The sequence below is a fragment of the Microcaecilia unicolor genome, chromosome 11 (assembly GCF_901765095.1).
Source record: "Microcaecilia unicolor chromosome 11, aMicUni1.1, whole genome shotgun sequence".
Taxonomy (NCBI): Eukaryota; Metazoa; Chordata; class Amphibia; order Gymnophiona; family Siphonopidae; genus Microcaecilia; species Microcaecilia unicolor.
The window spans coordinates 171,506,522-171,529,514 of record NC_044041.1 but is presented as its reverse complement, the minus strand read 5'-3'; the positions used below and the strand labels follow the sequence as shown (position 1 = coordinate 171,529,514).

The 22,993-nt window shown below is 43.5% G+C and overlaps 1 protein-coding gene across 4 annotated transcripts in view; it reads left to right on the top strand.

The window, feature by feature from the left end:
* The window catches only part of LOC115480696 (cytochrome P450 2F3-like), a 64,422-nt gene extending 47,143 nt beyond the window's left edge, over positions 1-17,279 (top strand). For all 4 annotated transcript variants that reach the window (XM_030219545.1, XM_030219546.1, XM_030219544.1 and 1 more), the window contains 6 exons: positions 493-653; positions 2,033-2,209; positions 6,344-6,485; positions 10,871-11,058; positions 14,837-14,978; positions 16,964-17,279. In XM_030219545.1, the coding sequence (XP_030075405.1) occupies positions 493-653; positions 2,033-2,209; positions 6,344-6,485; positions 10,871-11,058; positions 14,837-14,978; positions 16,964-17,145 (992 nt within the window). In that variant the 3' untranslated portion in view covers positions 17,146-17,279. The remainder of the gene's footprint in view (positions 1-492; positions 654-2,032; positions 2,210-6,343; positions 6,486-10,870; positions 11,059-14,836; positions 14,979-16,963) is intronic.
* Positions 17,280-22,993: the final 5,714 nt, after the last annotated feature.

Below are 22,993 nucleotides of genomic sequence, written 5' to 3'. Positions count from 1 at the left end.
GCATTAAAAATAAAACTTATTTCTTGTCATGCTGGAAATGGCACACACTGGGAGCAGTACTACCACTGGCTCCCGCGGTAGGCCGGCGGTAGTGCTGGATTGGTTCGTGACAACACAGTAGCTCTACCGTGAGATTATAAAATGACCCCTTAGAGATAGATTTACTAACCTGCCTTAATGCATTAAAGCTCATTCTGGTTGTTTATCATCTGTTATTTAATGCAGGTTCCATTACAGCCAACGTGGCCTAATATTAATAACACAGTTTAAGTACATTAACACTGGTTATTAAATCTAGCCCTTATTTTGATATGTTATTGTTATATGTTTTATAATTCATTGTTTTGTATTGATGAATTATGGTAATATGTTATTCCTATATATTGTCACATGCATCGAGTTTTGGTTTTTCCAGTAGGATGGCATAAACCCCAAACCAATATGACTGTCATTATAAAAAACATATTGTTATCCCACTGTGTTTTCTTATAGAGTCGCCAGTTGACCCCACGCTAATCTTTTGCCGCTCAGTTTCCAATGTCATCTGCTCTGTCCTTTTTGGGAGCCGCTTTGACTATGAAGATAAAACCTTTCAGACCATCGTCAGCACAACCAATGAGAACTTTAAGATAATGAGCTCCTCCTGGGGAATGGTCAGTGTTTCCAGATATTTTCATGTAGAAATTAGGTATGTAACCATGGCATCAGCGAAATATCTTCATCCCTTAGGATTCTATAACCATGTGATGAAGAAGATGATGTAGTGCACATGGGAAGGAGGGGGAATATCACTAACTGTGGGAGACAGCCAGTCCTCTCTGAAACAGCCTATAACTCCTTTGTCAGACCATTGATCTGACTTTTATTATAAAGAAAATTTGTGTACATGCTACACTGTACTAAAAACAGTCAGCAAAAGCAGTTCTGAAAATTTGGAGAATTCCACATTTGGATAAGTTCCTGTCCCCATCCCCATGAGCTGATACTTCCTTTTAGTAGATAGGTTTCTACTTTATCCCAGCTTCAGTGGGAGATTCCTCTTTTCGTTCTGCTGGAACGTCCCTAGGAGCAAAAGATGCCCAGCTCGATGTTCACTTGCTCTGTGACATCTACTTTCTCTGGTTCATTCCTATATTACAGCGGCTCCATACAAGTACTCCTGCCCCTTCACTCTCTGGGCCAGAACGCACTATCTCGTTCATTATACTTAGCACGCTCAGAGTACCTTTATCACATTAGAGGTTTTCTAAGCTATGTCACAGATGTCTTTTTCATGGAGCCCCTTGTACATCTAAGCAAGAGGCTCAAGTTAAAACTTGCCTGGATTTCAAAACAATTGAGCCGGTCGCTGGCCTGTTGAGTTGCTTGATCAAGACTAGCCTCTAATATTCAGTGACACTTAACTGGTTAAATGCAGCTGAATATCACAGTTAATGCCAAACACAAAGCCAGATAACTGGGGGCATTCTGGGGGCAGGGTCGGCCTTGGCCACTTAAGTGCTGATATTTAGCACCTAAGAATCCAGGTTTAGGCTAAAGTAGCATTTTTCGCTCACGGTAAAAATCAGCTGCAGGTAAATGCCAAGATGCCCATTATATTCCTATGGGCATCTCGGCATTTACCACCAGCTGATTTCTACCATGAGCTAAAAATGCTACTGCGGCTTAGTAAAATATCCCCTTAGTGCATAAGTGGGACCGCATAAATGTCTGTCCTATCTTTATGTGATAACCCATGGCCGTTTAAGTGATGAGCATCGATGTAAGCGGTTATGTGTTAGCTGGCTTAAGAATAATTGGATATTCAAAGCCAAAGACTGCACAGGTCCCGGGAATAATGCCGGCAGCGGTGAGTAAAACGCTCACCGCTGACAGCTGACTATTGACCACAATATTTTTACTGTTTTTGAGAGGAAAAGGTATTGTAATGCTTAGAACAACTGTTGCTTTAACTCTCAAAGGATGGATTCATAAGAAGAAATGAGAAATTGATCAAAGTCAGACTTTCCCTACTTTGCTCTGATCTTTCCAGTTGTACAATATCTACTCAGATGTCCTGCAATATCTGCCAGGTCCACACAAAAAGTTGTTTGGAAATTATGAAACACTGAGAGCCATTCTTCAGGATTCAATCAAGGCTCATCAGAAGACCCTGGACCCCAACAATCCTCGCGATTACATCGATGTTTTCCTCATCAAAATGGAACAAGTAAGATTTAGGGAACTGTGACACTTAACTTAAACTCTGCTACAATGGAATGGAGCTGAATTGTTGTTGTTGTTGTTTTATTTTTGCCCTGTTGTTTCCTCCTAAGCCTAATTTATATGTAGGGTTTAAGAATTAGAATAGGTAATTGGAAATGGCCCTGGGAGCTTTCATTCACAAATGATCCTTATTTTTGTTAATCCCTTTTTCTAGGCTAAGCCAGTCATTGTGGTTACCGTTCTCAACAGGGAATATGCCCTGTTGCTTCCTTTGGGGTATATAAGTTTAATGCCCAAGTCTTGCCAATAGGTGGTGCTGGTAAGTGATAGAAGAAGCTTGGGAGTTGCAAATGTCCAATCTGCGGCATCCCAGCTCTGGCAACAGTCTTCGCCTGTTACTCAAACCCAGGCCCTTCACATGACAGCATATAGCATTGTTGTTGAGTCACTGAACCAGCCCTAGAGGGAGGGATGGGGGTTTTGGTGGGAGAAGGAGAGAAGGTCTGGGGGGTAAGGGGAGATGGCAGGGATGGTGAAAGATAGAAAAATCTCACAAACAACAGGAGAGGGAATTGCATAAAGAAAAATAAGCTCTGGGGATGGGGGGAGGGGGGAGGGTAAAGCAGAGGAGGAGTGAACCTAGAGGCACAGGGAGGTGGGCCACTTAAAATCTTCCAGGACAGCCAAATTCTTTATGGTTGACAATCCTAACAGAAACACCCAGCCAATAAAAGAGAGTAAAAACCCAACACTTGCTGCAGAACAGAGACTCAGCCAAGAACAGAGGAATGTGAACATTTTGTGATTACAAAAGAAATCAATTATATGTGATATATGGAGCAGAACTATGTTTGTCTATCTCCAAGACAACATTCTGTTTAGTATAGAATTTGTTTAACAGTTGGAATTTAGAAATACTAACAAGGGTCAAAGTAGGTTATGAAACCATAGTGAAACCAAGACAAGAAGAGATATGTGGGGGAAAGGTATATGCATCATAAAACTGGTGATTAGAACTTGTGAACAAACATTTTAACTTGACCTACTGTTCAGACTGTGTATAGAAACTGCTGATGCTTGTATATTTGTATTGTATGATTGCAATAAAGTTATCATATAGAAAGAAGTGCTTCTGTAACCAGTGCAGATCCCTCAGTTGGGGAATATGTCCTGCTTCTCACTCTCTTTTAACTGGACTCACCTTGAAATTATTCTGAGCCCACAAATTGTCAGGAAGTGCATCTAGACTGCATCTGGGGCTTAAAGGAAAGTGAGAGATGAAGTGGGAAGATGGGAGAGGAAGGCAGGCTGCATTGGAGGAGAGCAAAATAAAGAGGCAGTGGGTACGGCAGAAGATGGAGGATAAGAGACAGAGAGAGAGAGAATGGAAAAGGGAGAAACCACAATGTTGCATCATATATATGGTCCACTTACTACCATTGGAAGCACATAACTTTTCTCCATGGATAACAAGGATCTCTACAGCTACACTGATGGTGACATCCTCAGGGATAGAGCCGAGTCAGGATTAGCTTTCCAAAGCTCAAAAAAATCTGGAAAGGTTTTCTGAGGTTCTGTGATATTTCTGCATCTCCTCATGACAATTGGCATCAGTCTGTTTTCATCCATTGTCACACTCAGACGAATGTTACTTTCCTTCTATCAGTCTGTAATTTAAAATTTATTTATTTAATGTATTTTTTTATAATGGCATTTATACACCCACATTATCCAGAGAGATTTCAAAGGAAGAATCTGTTGATGAAGATAATGTTAATCAGGCTCAATGAGCTGATGAGGGTGGAGGCATAGTGGTGGGGAAGACATGGAGAGATCAAGGGTTGGGTGGGTGGTGTTCAGAGTGTCTGTTCAGTGTGGTGCATTGTATGAGCGCGTGGTTGTTAGTCTTTGTCCTCCTCAGGATAGAATTTTTGGAACAGGAAGGTTTTGAATTGTTTTTCGAAGTTTGTATAGGTGCTTAGGGTTCCCAGAGTTTTGGGTAGGGAGTTCCACCATTTAGTGCTTTGCTATTGAAACTTGCTGCATATACCGATTTGTATATGAGTTTTTGAAATCTAGTATTAGGAAGTTTTTTGTTCCAGATTTTGTGTTTCTCAGTGGTAGAGTGATCAGGTTGGTCATTTAAGTTGGGGCATTGCCAAAAATTAGTTGGTACACTATGGTACATAGTTTGAAGGCTATTCATGCTTTGATCAGGAGCCAGTGTAGGGATTGGAGTAGCAGACTGGTTTTATCATAGCGTGGTTTCCCAAAAATTAGTCTTACAGCTGTGTTTTGGGCTGTTTGAAGTCTTTTCAAGACTTGTTCTTTGCATTTGGCATATAATCCATTACAGGCATATAATCCATTACAGTAGCCCATGTGTGTGAGAACTGTTGATTGTACGAGCATGCAGAACAGTGTTCTGGGGAAGTAGTTCCTGATCCTTCTCATCTCCCACATCACTTGGATCATCTTGGATGTCACATTTGTGGTTTGGGGTTCAATAATAAGCTTCTGATCAATGACAACTCCCAGGAACTTCAGGTTCTCTGAGAGGGGATAAGTAGTTCCTTCTATGGTGATGATGGGGTAAGCGGTGTGATTATGTAGGACTGTTATAACAAGGAACTGTGTTTTGTTTTTGTTCAACTTGAGCTTGAATGCAGTGACCCACACTTCCATAGTGTTTAATCCTGTTGTGATTTTATCCATTATGTTGTTCAATTCATTTTTAAAGGGTATGTATATGGACACATCATTGGCATAGATGAATGGGTTTAGGCCTTGTTTTTCTAGTTGTCTGGCCAACAGTGACATCATGACATTAATCAGTATTGGCGAGATGGGAAAGCCCTGGGAGACACCATAGATAGTCTTCCATGAGGGCAATATCTTGTTTTCCATTTTAACTTGATACGACCTGAAAGTCAGGAAGCTTTCAAATCATTTGAGAACTCTTCCTCCTATTCTGATCTCATCAAAAGGTCGTAATAGGATTTGGTGATTTATCATGTTGAATGCCGACGACATGTCGAATTGCAGGAGTAGGATCTTATTTCCCATACTGGTTTCTTTCTTAAAGTTGGCAATGAGTGTAGTTAAAACTGTTTCAGTGTTGTATTGTGGTCAAAAGCCTTATTGAGAGTTGTGGAGTATTGAGAATTTAGACAGATATTAATGAGTTGCTTAACAGCTATTCCTTCTATGAGTTTGGCTACAAGGAGTATGGATGCTACAGGTCTATAAGTTTCTCCACCTGGGTGTGAGGAAGAGTTGCCCACCCCCCCCCCCCCCCTCAGTGAATGTCCAGGAGTAGTGGGCCCTCCTTCTGAGACATCTGTCTAATTCATTTACTTCAACTAGATCATCAGACCTGGTTCCAATTCGTATATGTTATGATCAACCTATTTCTTCTCCATTTAAAGGTTGCATTGTTGAATATAGAATTGTTGGAAATAAAACATGCTAATTCATGATCTTATTTCTAACATGCCATTAAGACAGTTTGGCATCAAGATTTTGGTACCCCAATGCTGTGCACTTAGGGCCAATTCTATAATAGCATCTGGACACCAAGATTTTGTTACAGAATAGTAGCATAAGATGACATTGGTGGGCCTAAAGTTAAACATCGACAATTATATCCATTACCCTCCTATTGCTGCACTCCATTTTCCAGGTTGCACATAAAATTTAGACGCAGATTACATGCCTAATGTGGTCTTTTACTAAGGCGTGCTAGCGTTTTTAGCGCACACTAATATTTAGGATGCACTAAACATTAGAGACGTCCATGGACATCTCTAATGTTTAGCACGCCCTAAATGTTAGCACGTGCTAAAAACGCTAGCTCCTTAGTAAAAGTGAACCTAAATTTATGCAAGTATATCTTAATTGATTCCACTTAGTGCCAATAATTGCTTGTTAAAAAGCCAATATTGGCACTTATTGGCTCATTATTCAGTTAAGATGCATTCACAATTTGGGCACACGCCCAAATTTGTGTGCAGATCTCAAGGTGCCTTTTATAGAATTGGAGGGGTAAATATAAAATTGGCACATAAGTTTATAGAATGAAGGTGATATTTTTTTATTTCCTCTCTCCTTATTTATTTCCCTGTATATATTTCCCCAGGAAAAGAATAATCCAACGTCCCATTACTTCATGGAGTCTCTAATCATGACTATGCATAACCTGATCTATGGCGGGACAGACACCGTCACAACATTCCTGAGATACAGCGTGCTGGTGCTGATGAAGTTCCCAGAAGTAGCAGGTGAGTGTATTAAATACGTAGTGGTTTTCAAAGGTCTAAGGCAGAGATTTTCAACCTTTTTAGTCTCACGGCACACTTACATGTCGCTACAGTTGTCAACTCGACTCAAAGTAGGCTATTCCACCAAAATGTTCTACTGAATCACTCTGTCACACTGTGTTATCTTAGGATATACAATTAATCATTATGAATATCACTCTGGTTCAGCCAGAGAACTGTGTTGGATCATGGACATCAGTTGGACTGCACTGTATCCATCAACTCACATGCAGAGACTTATGTACCCCAATCGTCATCGGCTCAATGTCCTCCACCTCCCTCCAATGAAATGCCTTATATTTTTACTTTTAAATCTTCCATCAAATCGGTTTTAATTTTAACATAAATTCAATACTAATCTTGAAGAAGAAACTCTCATAATAGTCAGCTACAGGGACACTCTTCTTCCAACACTGCACGTGTTTCACTAAACGCTTTATCAAGGAAGTCCCCTATGAATCTATATCCCTTAGCCTGCCGACATCATGCCACCACGATCAAGATCAAATTGTCAAGTCACACCTCCACACATGGTCCTGCATTTTACTTTCTACCCCACCCACACATGGTCCAGCATTTAACCTTCTCCTCCCACCAAATAGTCCAGCATTTACCTTCTCTTCCCTCCCCCATCCTCACAAATAGTCCAGTACCTCCTGTTCCCAAAAGTTTTTTTTTTCTCCAGTGGTCAGTGGCAGCAAGCAGCGATTCATACAGGCTGTTCATGCCAACCCCGGAGCCTTCTCTCTGATGTAACTTCTAAGCAGGAAGTTACATCAAAGAGAATGTTCCAGGGTTGGCGCAAGAAGGCTGTATGAATCATTGCTCGCTGGCACCGACCAATAGAGACAAGGAAACTTTTAAAAGGTAAACTCCGTTCCAGCACAAATTAAGCTGGCCCTACTAATAAATGACCCTCAACTCCCTTGGCATACCTATGGACCAGCCGCAGCACACCAATGTGGAACGGCACACTAGTTGAAAAATGCTGGAGTTGTATACCTATGTGTGAGTGGAGGGGTGGGGGAGGGGAAGATTACTTTTGAAAATTTTAGATCATTAGAATTCATAATGACAAACTTTTTTTAATTTATGTTTATTAGAACTTCAAAGTTACATTCAAGAATTACACTTGAAAAAGGAAAATAGAAAATGAAAATAGGAAATAGTCTCCACAAATAATAATTCTCTGTTAGCCCACAATACTTGGGGATTCACGGGAAATAATATTATCAAATAGAAATTAAATCATTCTCATCTAAACTGAAAAAGAACCTATCTAGATAGACTGACTAAGGGCTCCTTTTAGAAAGAATTGAATGGGCTTCATTTGCCGCAACCGAGAATCTGTAGCGCGGCTTTGTATAAGAAGCCCTAAGTGACTATTGCCGGTATGTGTTAACCAATCGGTAGTACAAGTCAGAACCCTCTGATGATACTTACAATAAACCAGAGATTGCTGCACTCATTCTTGCAATGAAGAATTAAGGTCTACTTGGGCAGCTATAAACCATTTTTATGATTTTGTGTAGGATAATGAATATAAACCCCCTTAGCCTTTCTCAAAACCTTCTTTAGAGTAATGACCCTTTGTGATATATGTTTATTGCGAGCACAGGTGTAGGCCAGAATATCCCCTCAGAATACCGTCTTCATAGTTTCCCAAAATAATATGGGATCTTCTGCATGTTAAACAGCCAAACACAATCTCAAAGTGTTGTGTGAAGTGAACATTCAGCAATAACAAACTAGTGAGAGGTACCCTCAGAAACCAAGGTTTCCACCTAGGTCTGGTCACTGGAGCACCGATAGCAATAACAAACTAGTGAGAGGTACCCTTAGTAAACCAAGGTTTCCACCTAGGTCTGGTCACTGGAGCACCAAAAGTCTTTGTCATGATGTAAATAAGAAGGAAAATGCCATGAATGGACTCCCTGATAAAAATATTCCATCAGGACATCCATCCAGATTACTGAATGATCTGAGATTGCCACCTGACCAATGTCCACAGACAATACCTCAACAAAACAACTAGCAGATGTCAAGATATAATCCAACCTAAAAAGGGATCCATGGGCTTGCGAAAGATGAGTGGAGTCCCAAGCCTCTGGATGTAACGAGCACCATCTACAAGATCAAGCACTTTACAGAATGAGCAAAGACCACCAGTCTGTTCTCTAGAAGAGGGATTAGAGGGTACAGATCTATCCAACATGGGATCCATAACAATATTAAAGTCTCCAAACACTAATAACGGCTTAGCCAAATGACCAGTACAAAGTTGGGTCAAGTAAGTAAAAAGCTGAGAATCAAAATTATTGGGCCTATAAACTACCAAAAGCAAGAAAGTTTGACCCTGCACTATAAGGTGTAACAAAAGATACCGTTCCTCTGGGGAAATAGCCAAGACCTCAGTAGTACGTTGAAGGGATTTCCTGATAAGGACAGCCACACTGTCATGACGACCCCCTTGGGCTAGATCCTTTATCATTCATAACCATAGGGATTACATTAGTGTTTTGATATGGTAGAAATTTACATTATATGCCCTGGGTTACTTTAGAAGCATTTTGTATTACTTCCAAATCCCCCAAATTGTATAGAGGTCACCAAAAATTTAGGTGCCCAAATTTGGAAGCTGATCCCAGATCTCATGTAGAAAACATCTTTCTGATGGCCATCACCACAGAAAGAAGAATCAGAGAGCTACAAGCCCTTGTGAACTGCTCCTTACCCAAATTTCACAGCATAGATGTCCTCCTTGCACATCCAAAGTTCCTGCCGAATGTAGTTTCTGAATTTCAAAAAAAGCTAGTCAGTAGTTTTGCCAGCCTCTTCCTGGGTCTAATCTAAACTAAATCGAATCTAATTTGCAGCTTGTATACCATACTTGTTTCAACAAGAGGTTACAGGTGGCTTACAAATCAAGAACCCGCACAAAAGTGAGGAATAACAAATTAATCTAAAAAAATAAAAACACTTGGAACTGTCACTTCATATTTTGAACTACAGGTGTATGCTTCTATGTTACCCACTTCACAGCTCTTCGTCACCTACAATCCTAAAAGCTTGGGTAACCCTGTTTTCAAACATACATTGTCCACCTGGATAGCAGACTGCAGTATCTGCTTCATCCAATCAGACGTTCAGTTACCAGGCTGAATCGGTATGCCTAAGTTACCTCTATCACTAATCTCAGAGCAATTTCCATTGAAGACATCTATAAAGTATCCAAATGGTACTCAATGCTCACCTTTGTTGAACACTATTGCCTAGATTACCCCTCAGCCTAGAATTCCATCTTCAGTCAAAGCAGTGTCACATAACCATTTAGTTCACTGACTTTATGGAGTACTGCACAGTATGTTGACACCTTCCACTTCATTTTCAAGACACCAAACAAGGCAACCCTCAGCCCTGGATTCACCAGAGAAATTGCTTGCCTGTAATGGTGGTGGGGGGGGGGGGGGGTCTTTAAGATAGCAGAGGAATGCAGCTGTACATACTCTCCCCTGTCCTCTTTAAAAAAAAAAATTTAAAGACTTAAACGACTGAATGTAGCAATGTAAAGTGCGAAGAAAAGCATAATTGACAATCCACAACCAACACTGCTAACTTGGTTGTACAGACTGATCAAGGAGAGAAAAATTTTTGGGAATCCTTGTGAAGGCTTGGAAAAGCCTAAAAAGGCTTTTCTACACTGGAGGAGAGCTCCAGCACAATGACTCTGTCAATGAAGTCACCATGAAATGTGGCCTCAACCCCCTGCTGTCTACGGAGAACCACATATCTTAGAAGAACTCAAGTCTAGGGGATCACTCTGTCCTTTGCACTCTACTCAAAAATAGCCTATAGTTCAGGGGGGTTTGTTCTAAACAAGAAATTTACTAGTGAAACGAAAAGTGAATCAGCAACATAATAGGATAAGTATCAGTACAGACTAGGTGGTGGCATCTTTTGTTCTTTCTGTGTAACTTGTAATACAACCATACAAATAAATAAGAGCAATGTGGCCTATCCTTTCAGAATATCGAGACAACTCTGCCAAGGCTCAAAAGCATGAAGCAGAGACAGAGAGAGGGCTCTCCTCCCACGCAATGAAATATCTATAAAAACAGTACAGAAACAAGACATTCTAGACAAAGCAGCAAAAACTAAATTAAATTCCCATGCCATTTTTAGTCTGGCTAAGAATTAAAAATAGGTCTTTTTAATATGCTGCTCATATCCAGTAAAAGTAAAACCCTACTGAAGAGAAGTTTCCCAGTCGCCCTGAGGTGAAGGATAGATATGTGAGATTTTTAAGACACTTACAAAACATTTATATAGATATATTTTCTTTCCAGAAAAAATTCAAGAGGAAATCAACCAGGTCATTGGTCAGACCCGTCCTCCAGCCACTGAAGACAGAAAAATGATGCCTTACACTGATGCAGTGATTCAGGAACTCCAGCGATTCACTGACATTGGTCCACTGGCTATAGTACACCTCGTAATGCAGGACACTCAGTTGCATGGCTATAAGATACCTAAGGTACTTTTTTGGAGTCAGCTACGGTTGAAAAGACACAGTTTTGATAGCAGTTGGCATGTCTAATTGTTGGCTCACTAAACTCATAACAAGTTGATTTTGAAAAGGATTTATGCAGCGAACATGAGAGTTAATTGCATAAAACTTTTTAAATTCTTTTTTAAATATGGAGTCACCTAATAATTTTTGAATGGATGCTTTGATACTTAGGCCAATACCTAATACTATGTAAGCCGCATTGAACCTGCTTTTAGTGGGAAAGTGCGGGATACAAATGTATTAAATAAATAAATAAATAAATAAATAATACAGGTAATATTCAGCCAGTGGTGATCAATCCTTTGTTAAGCACTGCCTGCCATCAGCTGAATTTTGGTGCTGGGATTACCACGATACTGCAAATATTCAGAGACAATACCCAGATAGCTACCTGCTTACAATACCCAGCCTTTTTGCTGTCCTAGGTTAACCGGATAGTTATCCATATACACTGCTGAATATTGGTGGTGCTAGGGTAACTGCCCGCTCCATCCTGACTCCACTCCTGGACCACCCCAGCACTAACGGGATAGTGCCTCAGCAGTTTTCCTGCACTGTCTAGTTATGTACCGCTGAAAATCCAGGGCTCACTCACTAAATATCGGCCTCTGTGCCTTTAGAGAACGGAGGTCCAGCAGGCAATTAATTAGGGCCAGTAGTTTGACAGATAGTGTGGCTATTCAATGCTATTTGGATAGCTATCTGATCAATCACCAGTACCAATCACAAATTTTTTTATATCAATACATTTTTATTGAAAGGTTTTAAACAATACAGTAAGAGCAACGAACCTTCTTAAAAACAAAAATAACAAGCAATCGAAACCCAATTTTGGACGTCTTTCTCTGAAGTCGGTCAGAAGGACGTCCATATCTCAAGGGGGCGTATCAGGGGCATGTTCGAGGTGGGACTTAGGCATTCCTAAGACTTGGACGTCTTTGAGCCATAATGGAAAAAAGCAAAGACGTCCAGGACTAAAACTTCGATGTTTTGAGCTAGACCTCTTTTTCTTACAAATAAGGCACAAAAAGGTGCCCCAAATGACCACAGGAGGGAATCAGGGATGACCATTCCTGACTCCCCCAGTGGTCACTAACCCCCTCGCAACCCCCAAAATTGTGATGAAAAACATTACTTGCCATCCTCTATGCCAGCCTCAGATGTCATACTCAGGTGCATTACAGCAGCATGCAGGTGCCTGGAATAGTTTAGCAGTAGGTGCAGTGCATTTCAAACAGGTGGATCCAGGCCCATACCACCACTATCTGTTACAATTGTGAAAGAAACAGCGAGCCCTCCAAAACCCACCAGAAACCCACTGTACCTACATATAGGTGCCCCCTTCACCCATAGAGGCTATGGTAGTGGTGTATAGTTGGGGTAGTGGTTTTTTTTTTTTTTGGGGGGGGGGGGGTTTATGGGCTCAGCACACAAGGGAGCAATGGTCAAATGTGTACCTGGGAGCTTTTTATGAAGTCCACAGCAGTGCCCCCTAGGGTGCCCGACTGCTATCCTGGCATGTCAGGGGGACCATCCAAATGGCTTGACTTTGGACGTTTTAGACTTGGATGTCTTTGTTTTAGAAAATGGCCAAAAATCAGAGCCGTCCAAATCGCAAAACGTCCAAATCGCAGGACGATCATGGTATCTTCGAACACAAAACATATACGTCCATCTTTTTCGAAAATGATCTTCTCCCCGCTTCGAAATTTGGATGTCTTTGTAAAACTTCCAAATTCACACTTAGACGTTTCTTTCGAAAATGCCCCTCCACATCAGTTTTTGGAATGTACATCTACCAGTACTGGTGTTAGGGATGGCTGGGTCCAGGGTAGACATTTGGGATGGGATGGGACTCTAAAGCCTACTACCAGGCTGTGCCTTCTTAAGGTCGAGGAAGGTATGGGACCCTTTCTGGAGAGGGGATCAAGGGCAATTGTCCTGGTTGCACCCTAACCCCCAACACCATCCTTGACCTCTGCTATGTTTATATGTAGCACAGTAGAGGGGGAAAGCTTTTTGTGGTTTCAGTTTAATTTTTGTCTACATATTTCTGTTTCTAGTTTGTGGTCACTTACTCTGTATTTGGTATTTCTGTTCTGTGTGTGTGTCTGAGGCCAGGTATTCTGTTGCATGAATTTTCCTAGCTCAAACCTTTTCAGCAGTAGCTCAAAGTGAGTTACATTCTGGTGCAATAGATATTTCCTTGTTCCCAGTGGACATATAATCTAAGAGGGCCGGAGGATGTGGTAACAGCGGTTAGTGTATCTGGGTTTAAAAAAAGTTTAGACAAATTGCTGGAGGAAAAGTCCATAGTCTGCTATTGAGACAGACATGGGAAGCAGCTGCTTGCTCTGGGATTTGTAGTATGGAATGTTGCCATGATTTGGGTTTTTTTCCAGGTACTTGTGACCTGGCTTGGCCACTGTTTGGAAATCAGGATACTAGGCTAGATGGACCATTGGTCTGACCCAGTATGGCTACTCTTATGTTCTTATGCAGAAAGTCATGCAGTGGAGCCAGCTCAGCACAAACTCTACCACAAAATTACTGATCTAAAAATAACACTGTATGTTATAAGCAATGACCATTCAAATCACTATCATGTTAATATCATGGAAGTAATTTGCAGCTCATTGTGAAATATTAGTTTTCCTATTAGTGCCTGAGTGGGATAATGTGGGATATAAATGTCACAAATATATAAATGGCTGCATAAAGTTAGAACCACTGATTTGCTGCTAACCAGCTAAGTCGACGCACTGCCGAAATACTTCCCCCAGGCCACCCCTAAACTATCTGGTTAAGGGATGGTTGGTTAGCAGACATGCTCAGCGGTACTAACCGGCTTGCTCAGCAGGGTTTAATTGTGTAGGAATCTCTCCTGCCTGGTTAAGGGCCCCTTTTACCAAGCTGCGGCAAAAAGGGGCCTGTGCTGGCATCAGCGCGTGTTTTTCACGTGCGCTGAGGCCCCCTTTTACCGCAGCTGGTAAAAGGGAAGTCTCGCTTTCCTACAGGAAATGACAGCACGCTAGGGGTGGGAAGTACCGCTGGGCTGCTACGGTAGCCCAGCAGTACTTCCTTTATAGCAAGCAGTAAGCCCGTGTTGGGCTTACCGCCGCTTAGGAAATGGAGCCCTAAACCCTTTTCAATATCGACCCCATAATTTATCTATTTCAGGTTATGCAGCAGTCATCCTACTGAAAATTTACCTCTATTTCAGTAGGACAACACAAATAGTTGAGCTAACTAAAATGGATAACTTATCTTCAGTGGACTTACTTAGAGGGATGGACTGGCTAAGAATTGGGCATATAGGTAACATAACATAACATAACATCTGATCTTATATCCCACTTACACCTTGCAGCTCAAAGTGGGTAACAGTAACATCAAGAGCCAGAACTGTCCTCTGGGAGGACAGTTTAAAAAGAGCGACAATTAAAATTATGGTTAAAAGTCTTTTTGTAGTACAAATTTTTGAAAGAACAGAGTTTTAATATTCTTCCTAAATGACAGGTAAGAAAATGAGATGACTGAAATGTCCCGGCAAACTCTTTCCAATGGCTGGCAGCTTGAAATGCCAGTGTCATTTCAAACATTTTTAGTCTTTTTCTTCCTCTTGGAGACGGAAAGGAAAACACAGTTGAACAATTTAGCCTTCCATTTGTATTTATGCAGAAATCTCTCTGACTAAATACTGACCTGCTGCATTATAGTGACCTCACTTCCTGTTTTCCAGGGCCTCCCTGTGATTCCTGTGATAACTTCAGTTCATTATGATCCAACACAGTATGAGAAACCAGAAGATTTCAACCCTGCAAATTTCCTGGACCAGAATGGCTGCTTTAAAAAAAACGATGCCGTGATGGTATTTTCTGCTGGTAAAATGTCATTTTGTGTTTGCATTTTAAACCCTCTTAAAATCCTTCAGGCTTCATATTCCAGGCTAACTTAAGGCATGGTGAGGGGCTTCTGCCACAATTGATGCTCTAGACTAGTTGTTCTCCGCCTGTTCCTCAAGGACCGACCAACTAGTATGGTTTATGGCTTATGCTCAATGATTATGCCTAAGGGAAGGAATTCAATAAACGGTACCCAAAGTTAAACACCAGGAAAATCTGTGTTAAGCGAGTATTCTGCAAAGGATGCTCTGCATGGAACAATCTTTACAGAATACTGGCTTAGTGTGCATCTCGTCAGGGCCGCCAAGAGGGGGGGACAGGGGGGACAAAATTTCCCCCGGCCCGGGCCTCCAGGGGGGGGGGGGGCCCGGCACCACCACCACAGTCCGGCCCGCCTTCCGTCGCTCCCTGGCATTGAATTTAAGCGCCTCACCTTCGAAAGTGCAGCAAGCAACAGCAGACCACTCCTTCCTTCCGTGTCCCGCCCTCGCCTGATGTAACTTCCGCGAGGGCGGTACACAGAAGGAAGGAGTGGTCTGCCGCTGCTTGCTGCGCTTTCGAAGGTGAGGCGCTTAAGGTCAGTGCAGAGGGCCCGGGGGTGGAGTGAGGGCCCGGTGGAGGGGGGCCCGGTGACCTCGGGTGGGGGGGGCCCGGGGACGGCCTTGTCCCGGGCCTGGCCCAGTCTCTCGGTGGCCCTGCATCTCGTGCCTAACTTTGGGCGCACCAAAAGCTGGTGTAAAAGCTGGGGCCTAACTAATGTAAATGACACTATTCTATAACATTGTGCCTAAATTCAGGGAACACCCCTGATCTGTCCAAACCTTGGCCAAACCCCCTTTGGAATTGCATGCCATGAAATTTAGGCACTCATGTTATAGAATAGAGTGCAGGGAAGATCTGTGCATAACTACTAATTTCTGCCAATTAGCACCATTCATTGGGCTCATTTTACTAAGCAGCAGTAAGCCCAACGCGGGCTTACTGCTCAGTACACAGGAAGTACCGCCAGGCTACCACAGCAGCCAGGTGGTACTTCTCACCCCTAGCTCACTGTCATTTCCGGTGCTACAAAATTTTTTTTTCGTAGTGCCGGAGTGTACCTGGCGGTAATCAGGCAGTACCGCACGCTACCTGGTTACTGCTAGGTTAATGTGGGAGCCCTTACCGCCACCTCAATGAGTGGCGGTTAGGCTCCTTCCATAACAGCCACGCGTCAAGTGTTTTACTTGCCACACGGCCATTTCCTGCAGGAAAGTGAGACTTCCCTTTTACCAGCTGCGGTAAAAGGGGGCACGTGTGTAAATCACACGCCGACGCCAGGGCCGGCCCCCTTTTGCCGCAGCTTGGTAAAAGGGGCCCATTGTTTGTTAACAGCTCATTGACTATTATTTTGCAGGCAGATCTGTGGTCCACACCTAACTTTGGGTGACCTCCACAGAATCCAGAGGTTGATGTACATATACATCTCATGCATATTCATGGTGGATATCCTGACAGCCAGAATGATTGGGTTTTCCTGCAAAGACCTGGATGAGAATCACTGTTTAGGCATACAAGGGTGAAGCCTTTGCATTCTAGAACTAGACAAAGCCATTTTATCAGTGGAACTACTGTTAAAATAAAATGCCAATAAATGAGTTTTTAAAACTGGAACAGCTTGGCCAACCAGTCAGTTTGGAGTTTCTCGGCTCTCACAGGAGAAAGATAAATGGTCTAGAGTATCAATACTGTATTCTTAATTATTCTGATTTAAAATATATTGCCCGTCTTTTTGTTCTAAGATGTAACTGGATAGCTATATACGCAATTTGTGAAAGTATGTTTGGTTCAGAGAAGACAAGAGGTCCATCAAATCCAACTTTCTTATGGTTTCCGAACAGCTCACTTTTTACATAGTGATCCACAATTTTTTTTTTTTTTACCCCATTACCAATTTTCTAATCCTCATGCCTTTCTCCCTTCAGGTAAACGGATTTGTCCTGGAGAAAATTTGGCTCGGATGGAAATTTTCTTGTTCTTGACCACCCTCCTGCAGAACTTCACGTTTCAGCCTCTTGGCAATAGGGAGGACATTGACCTTTCTCCCACAGGGGGTACTTTGGAAAACCTACCCCACTCATACCAGTGCTGTGCAATACCTCGTTAAAGGAGCTGTGATGAAAGTTGTAGTCACCTGAAATAGGTTTCCATCATTGAGATTTCTGTCTGTTACAAGCAGTGGCGTAGCTAGGGTAGTTGACACCCGGGGCCGGTCATTTTTTAACACCCCCCCCCCCCCAAATCCAGTACTAGGCATACCGAGAATACAACACACTCAGGACCTATATATAGAGCAATTATACCATACCATAAGCAGTAATTTGTACGAGTCACACAAGGAAAAGGAAAGCATCTTAAACACTACAGTGAACACTAGAACATCAATTCACCTATTGTAAAACGAAAACAGACAGATTAGTACAGATCGTCGATCCTGCACAGTCAATGCCAACCGAAAGCCATGTCTTTTTCACAAACACAGATGCACCCTAATCCACTATAGAATAAGTAATCATAAACTTTCTATTTAGACAAAAATTAAACTGAACCCCCGATGCCAGACTCTGCATACAATGCAACACCACAGAAACAGAAAATGTCCTCTAGTACTGTGCAAAATATAAAGACAGCAGATGTAAATTTGAAAAAACTAACACATACCAATCACCACTTTACAAATTAACAAATAGAAATAAAACAAATACAGAAAATAAAATACCATTTTATTGGACTAATACATTTAGCTTCCAGAGGCCAAAATCTCCTTCCTCAGGTCAATACAGTATAGTGCTGTTACAGTATCCTATCCTGACCTGAGGAAGGGGGTTTTGTTCTCTGAAAGTTAAGTCAAAATGTATTAAAATTAGTCCAATAAAAAGATTACCTTATTTACATGTTAAAGCAATAAAAAAAAAAAAATAAAGCAAAAAATAAAAATATGTATTTTATTTACAGTTTGTTGTCTCTGGTTTCTGCTTTCCTCATCTTCTTTTCACTGTCTTCCTTCCATCCAGCATCTGTCTTCGCTCTCTGCCCTCCAGTGTCTGCCCTCTCTAATGTCCCTTCTATCCACTGTCTGTCCTCTCTCTCTGCCCCTTCCATCCACTGTCTGCCCTCTCTCTCCCTTCCATCCAGTCTGCCATCTCTCTCTCCTCCTTCCATCCACATCTGCCCTTTCTCTCTGCCCCTTCAATCCGTCTGCCCTCCCTCTCCCATCCATCCAGGGTCTCCCATCTATCCAGGGTCTGCCCTCCCTCACACTCCCCCTTCCATCCAGGGTCTGTCCTTTTCAGCACCCAGTTCCAGCCCCCTTATTCCACCTGCCCCTAGTTCCAGCCCCAGCCCACATCTCCCACCTGCCCCCTTTTCAGCCCCACTATCCCACCAGTCCCCAGCCCTTTTCTTCCATTAGTCCCGAGCTTCAGCCCCAGCCTCTCCCTATCCCCTTTTCAGCCCCCAGTTCCAGCCCCCTTCATCCACCACATGCCTTGCACCCCCCCCCTTTTCAGCCCCAGACCCATTCTCCCACCTGCCCCAGGCATGGAACCATTTTCCCTCTTGCCCCTTGTCAGACCCCAGTTCCAGCTTCAGACCCCTTCGCCCATCTGAGCACTCCCACCCCTTCCCAATCCCCTTCTTCCCTCTGAGCACCCCTCTGAGCTCCCCCACCCCTTTCCAATCCCCTTCTCTCCTCCGAGCACCCATCTGGGCTCCCCCACCCTCCCTCCCCAATCCCCTTCTCCCCTCCGAGCACACCTCTGAGCTCCCCCACCCCTTCCCAATCCCCTTCTCCCCAAGCACCCCTCTGAGCTCCCCCACCCTCCCTCCCCAATCCCCTTCTCCCCTCTGAGCTCCCCCACCCTCTCCAATCCCCTTCTCCCCTCCGAGCACCCCTCTGGGCTCCCCCACCCTTCCTCCCCAATCCCCTTCTCCCCTCTGAGCTCCCCCACCCTCTCCAATCCCCTTCTCCCCTCTGAACACCCCTCTGGGCTTCCCAACCCCTCCCCAATCCCCTTCTCCCCTCTGAACACCCCCACCCCTTCTCCCATCTGATCCCCATCCCCCCTCGTGGAGAGCCAACAGAGCCCTCCTCTCCTGCCATCATCCTTCGTTTTTTTTTTTTTAAATCCATTGCAGCAACGCAGGCAGCGCTTCACGTCTGCCCTGCGTGTGCTGTGAAGAGAGAAAATCACCTCGCTGGCGTCGGGCCTTCCCGCGTTGTGTCTAGTGTTGCCAGGTGGGCGGTTTTCCCGCCCAATGGGGCGGTTTTCCGTGACCCGCCGCGGGAAATTTTTGCCCGCGGTGGGTCGCGGTTTTTTGGGCTTCTTTTTCTTCTTTTCCGGGCGGTTTTTTTCGGCCGCGAGGGGCGGGGTTAGTGACGTTTTGGGCGGGGTTAGTGACATTTTGGGCAGGGCCGGTGACGGGGGAGGCGGGGCCGATGATGGCGGGGGCGGGGTTGATGACGGCGGGGGCGGGGGTGATGACGCAGGGGCGGGGGTGTCAGGGGCGGGGTTTGAGTTTGGGCGGGTTTTGGGCTTGTTTTGGGCTCCTTTGGGTGGGAAAAAAATTTTCCACCTGGCAACCCTGGTTGTGTCCCGCCCTTGAGGAAATAGGAAGTTACCTCAGAAGAGGGCGGAACACAACGCGGGAAGGCCCGACGCCAGCGAGGTGATTTTCTCTCTTCACAGCACACGCAGGGCAGACGCGAAGTGCTGCCTGCGTTGCTGCAATGGATTTTAAAAAAAATGAAGGGTGAAGGCAGGAGACGAGGGCTGTCCGGAGCACCCCCCCACCCGCTGACACCCGGGGCGGACCACCGCCCCGCCCTTCCTACGCCACTGGTTACAAGTTATAATTATTTCTTGTTTTCTCTGTTGGGGCAAATTGTGGAAAGTGCAACACCTGTCACCAGCAGTGAAGATTTATGGGTAGCAGTAGTTTGAGTCTTCTCTACTGTCCTCTGTGTAACCAGTGGCTGATGGGTGGGTTCTATACGCCTTCCTGGTTAGTGGGTTCTTACTTTGAATGTGATTAAGCAGGTATTACTTTCATTTGCTAGGGCTAGCAGAGTCCTTCTGTAGTGAAATAACTGCTTAAATGATACAGATTTAGTTTTCATGCAGGTAAGCCATTGAAAACGGTGATGTATCAAAGGGTGAAATCCTAGGTAAAAACTGAACATTGCAAATACTGCTGATGCTTCTAACAGTGTCTTTTTATTCACCAAAGAGATCAGAAGTCACAAAATCCACATTCTCAGGAAATTCACAGATTTAATTTCTCTTAAACCAGATAGCAGCAAGCTATATTCTCAAATACGCAGTCCCTAGCTCAGAGTACACTGTTGAGGGCTCAGAGTCTCAATAACCTCAGGAACCCAGACTATGAAACTCTTATCCTTCCGAGGTTAAGGAACTATCAACTATTCCTTCCTTGGTGCACAATTTTTCCCATACGTGTTAGAGTTTACAACTCACTCACTGCTCCTTGTACAGTGGATAGTGAACTTTCCCAAAGGATCAGAAAATCATAGAGTGTTTTCTGCATGATCATCCTAATGGCTGTTGATATGGGGCAAGATCTAGGAGCTGAAAAGTAGATGAAGACTCTCTATACTACTGTAAATGGGGGTTTTGCAACCTTCATTAAGGCTGTGCTCCTCTTGGTGAGGAGCACGAGCCTAGAGGTGAGAGTGATACAGGATTGGTCAGTGCGTACATGAAGAGATTCAATGGGGCAGTTAATAACAGGTGTTAAGGGAATAACTCTATAACATGGCCCAAACGTTAGGCACCAATTGCACACACAAATAATAGAGTGCTAGCATTCATATATATGACTGGCACCCTTAATTGGCACTTACAAACATATGTGCTAGGCCAGTGGTTCCTAAACCTGGTCTTGGAGGCACTGCAGCCAGTCAGGTTTTCGGGACATCCACAATGAATATTCATGATAGTGATTTGCATGCACTTTCTCTACTGCATGCAGATCTCTCTCATGAGTATTCATTGTGGATATCCTGAAAACCTGGCTGGCTGGGGTGCCTCCAGGACCAGGGCTGGGAACCACTGTGCTAGGTGAAATTCTATAACTTACATGCCAAAATCGCTTAGTGTACAAATGTGAGGTTGTACTAATGTGGGCAGGGCATGAGCATCTCCCTAATTTACATAGTAACAGGTCCATCCAGTCTGCCCAACAAGATAAACTCATAGGGCCCGATATACAGACCGCAGGTGGGAGCCCAGCCAACTCCTGCAGTCAGTGGTCAACCCAGATATTCAATGCCTGGCCGTTTCCAGTGGCTGGCATTGAATATATGGGTGTTTTTTTTGGGCTAGTTTAAGTTTAACCAGCCAAGCCAATATTCAGTGCTGATTGGTTAAGTTTAAACCAGGTAAAGATAGGCCTGCTATTTCAGTGGCCTAATTTGACTGCCAAACTAACCCCGGGAACTCCGTTCACTGGGTAAATCTCTCCTACCTGCACCCTTCTCCTCCACTGCTAACTCCAGACTCCGTTCCTTTTATCTTGCTGCACCATATGCCTGGAATAGATTTCCTGAGCCGGTACGTCAAGCTCCATCTCTGGCCGTCTTCAAATATAAGCTAAACGTCCACCTTTTTGATGCTGCTTTTAACTCCTAACCCTTGATCACTCGTTCAGAACCCTTATTTTATCATCCTCACTTTAATATTCCCTTATCTCTTGTTTGTCCTGTTTGTCTGTCCTAATTAGATTGTAAGCTCTGTCGAGCGGGGACTGTCTCTTCATGTTCAATTGTACAGCGCTGCATACGTCTAGTAGCGCTTTAGACATGATTAGTAGTAGTTGTAGTAGATGTGCAAAATATTAACAGATAGTTATATTGTGCGATATAACTGTCTATCCACTAAACACTAACCAACGATATTCAGCAGGAGATGCCTGCCATAGATATGGCGTAGGTGGGTGCACCTAAATGTAGGCACCACCCACGATGCCAACTTAAGCTAGTATTTTATAATGGAATTTGGGTGCCCAGATGCAATTGTAGAATTTCTGCTTAATGTGCAGCGATATAGCATCTAGCTTTTCGTGCCCTTTTATAGAATTGCTCCTTAACTGGCAAGACAGTGATATTTTAACATAAAATTAAGGTACTGCAAGCTGCATAATAGTAAGATGTAAATCATGCAAATGCATGAAAAGTACCTCATTATTACAAAAATTGAATGATGCATTGAACTCTGCATTGATCTTCTCAAGCGCCATCTTAAAAGGGCCCACACTGTTAACAAGGTGCAGGGTCTGTGGATTTCTCATCCCCAGTAAGGTGCCCCCCAAGATGCCCCCACACAACCCATTCCCCTTTCATAGATCTTCCCGGGCCTACCTTCAGAAATCATTGCTGTCCAGGGATCACAGGACAGGAGCAATTCTCAATTGCTCTGGTCTCTGCCAACTCTGGGTTTCAAAATGGTGCCCATGACCCCTAGTAGTAGTCTTTCAAAGATAGGTGCCATCTTTGCTTGGCAGCCCTTGGAAATTCAGTCCATGGTTCATGAAGCGAAATCGCTGACTGACACCATCCACACAGCCGTGCGTTCATTGTCAGGATGCAAGCCCCTCTCTGTCGGCCTTTACACTTAACAGAAAGGATTGATGAGAACACCATTTGCAACCCTATCTGCTTCATCCTTTTTCCTAGAGAAACGAAAGCACTTTCATTAGAGTTATCAGCATAATTTGTACTAACATGGATGAGCAGCATCAGATAATAGTAGGCTTGATTAGTCTCAGCAAACTCTATGCAACATCTTGGATCTTTGTGTCCAGCAGAAAGCATTCCTCCTGTTTGGTCAGTAGCTACTCAAACGTATACCCCTCAGAAGAGGGTCACCAGTCACCACTAACCTTTTCTTTCTACTGGTCACTAATCTGGCAGCTTCATAGTCTTTGAGCTCAAGTTC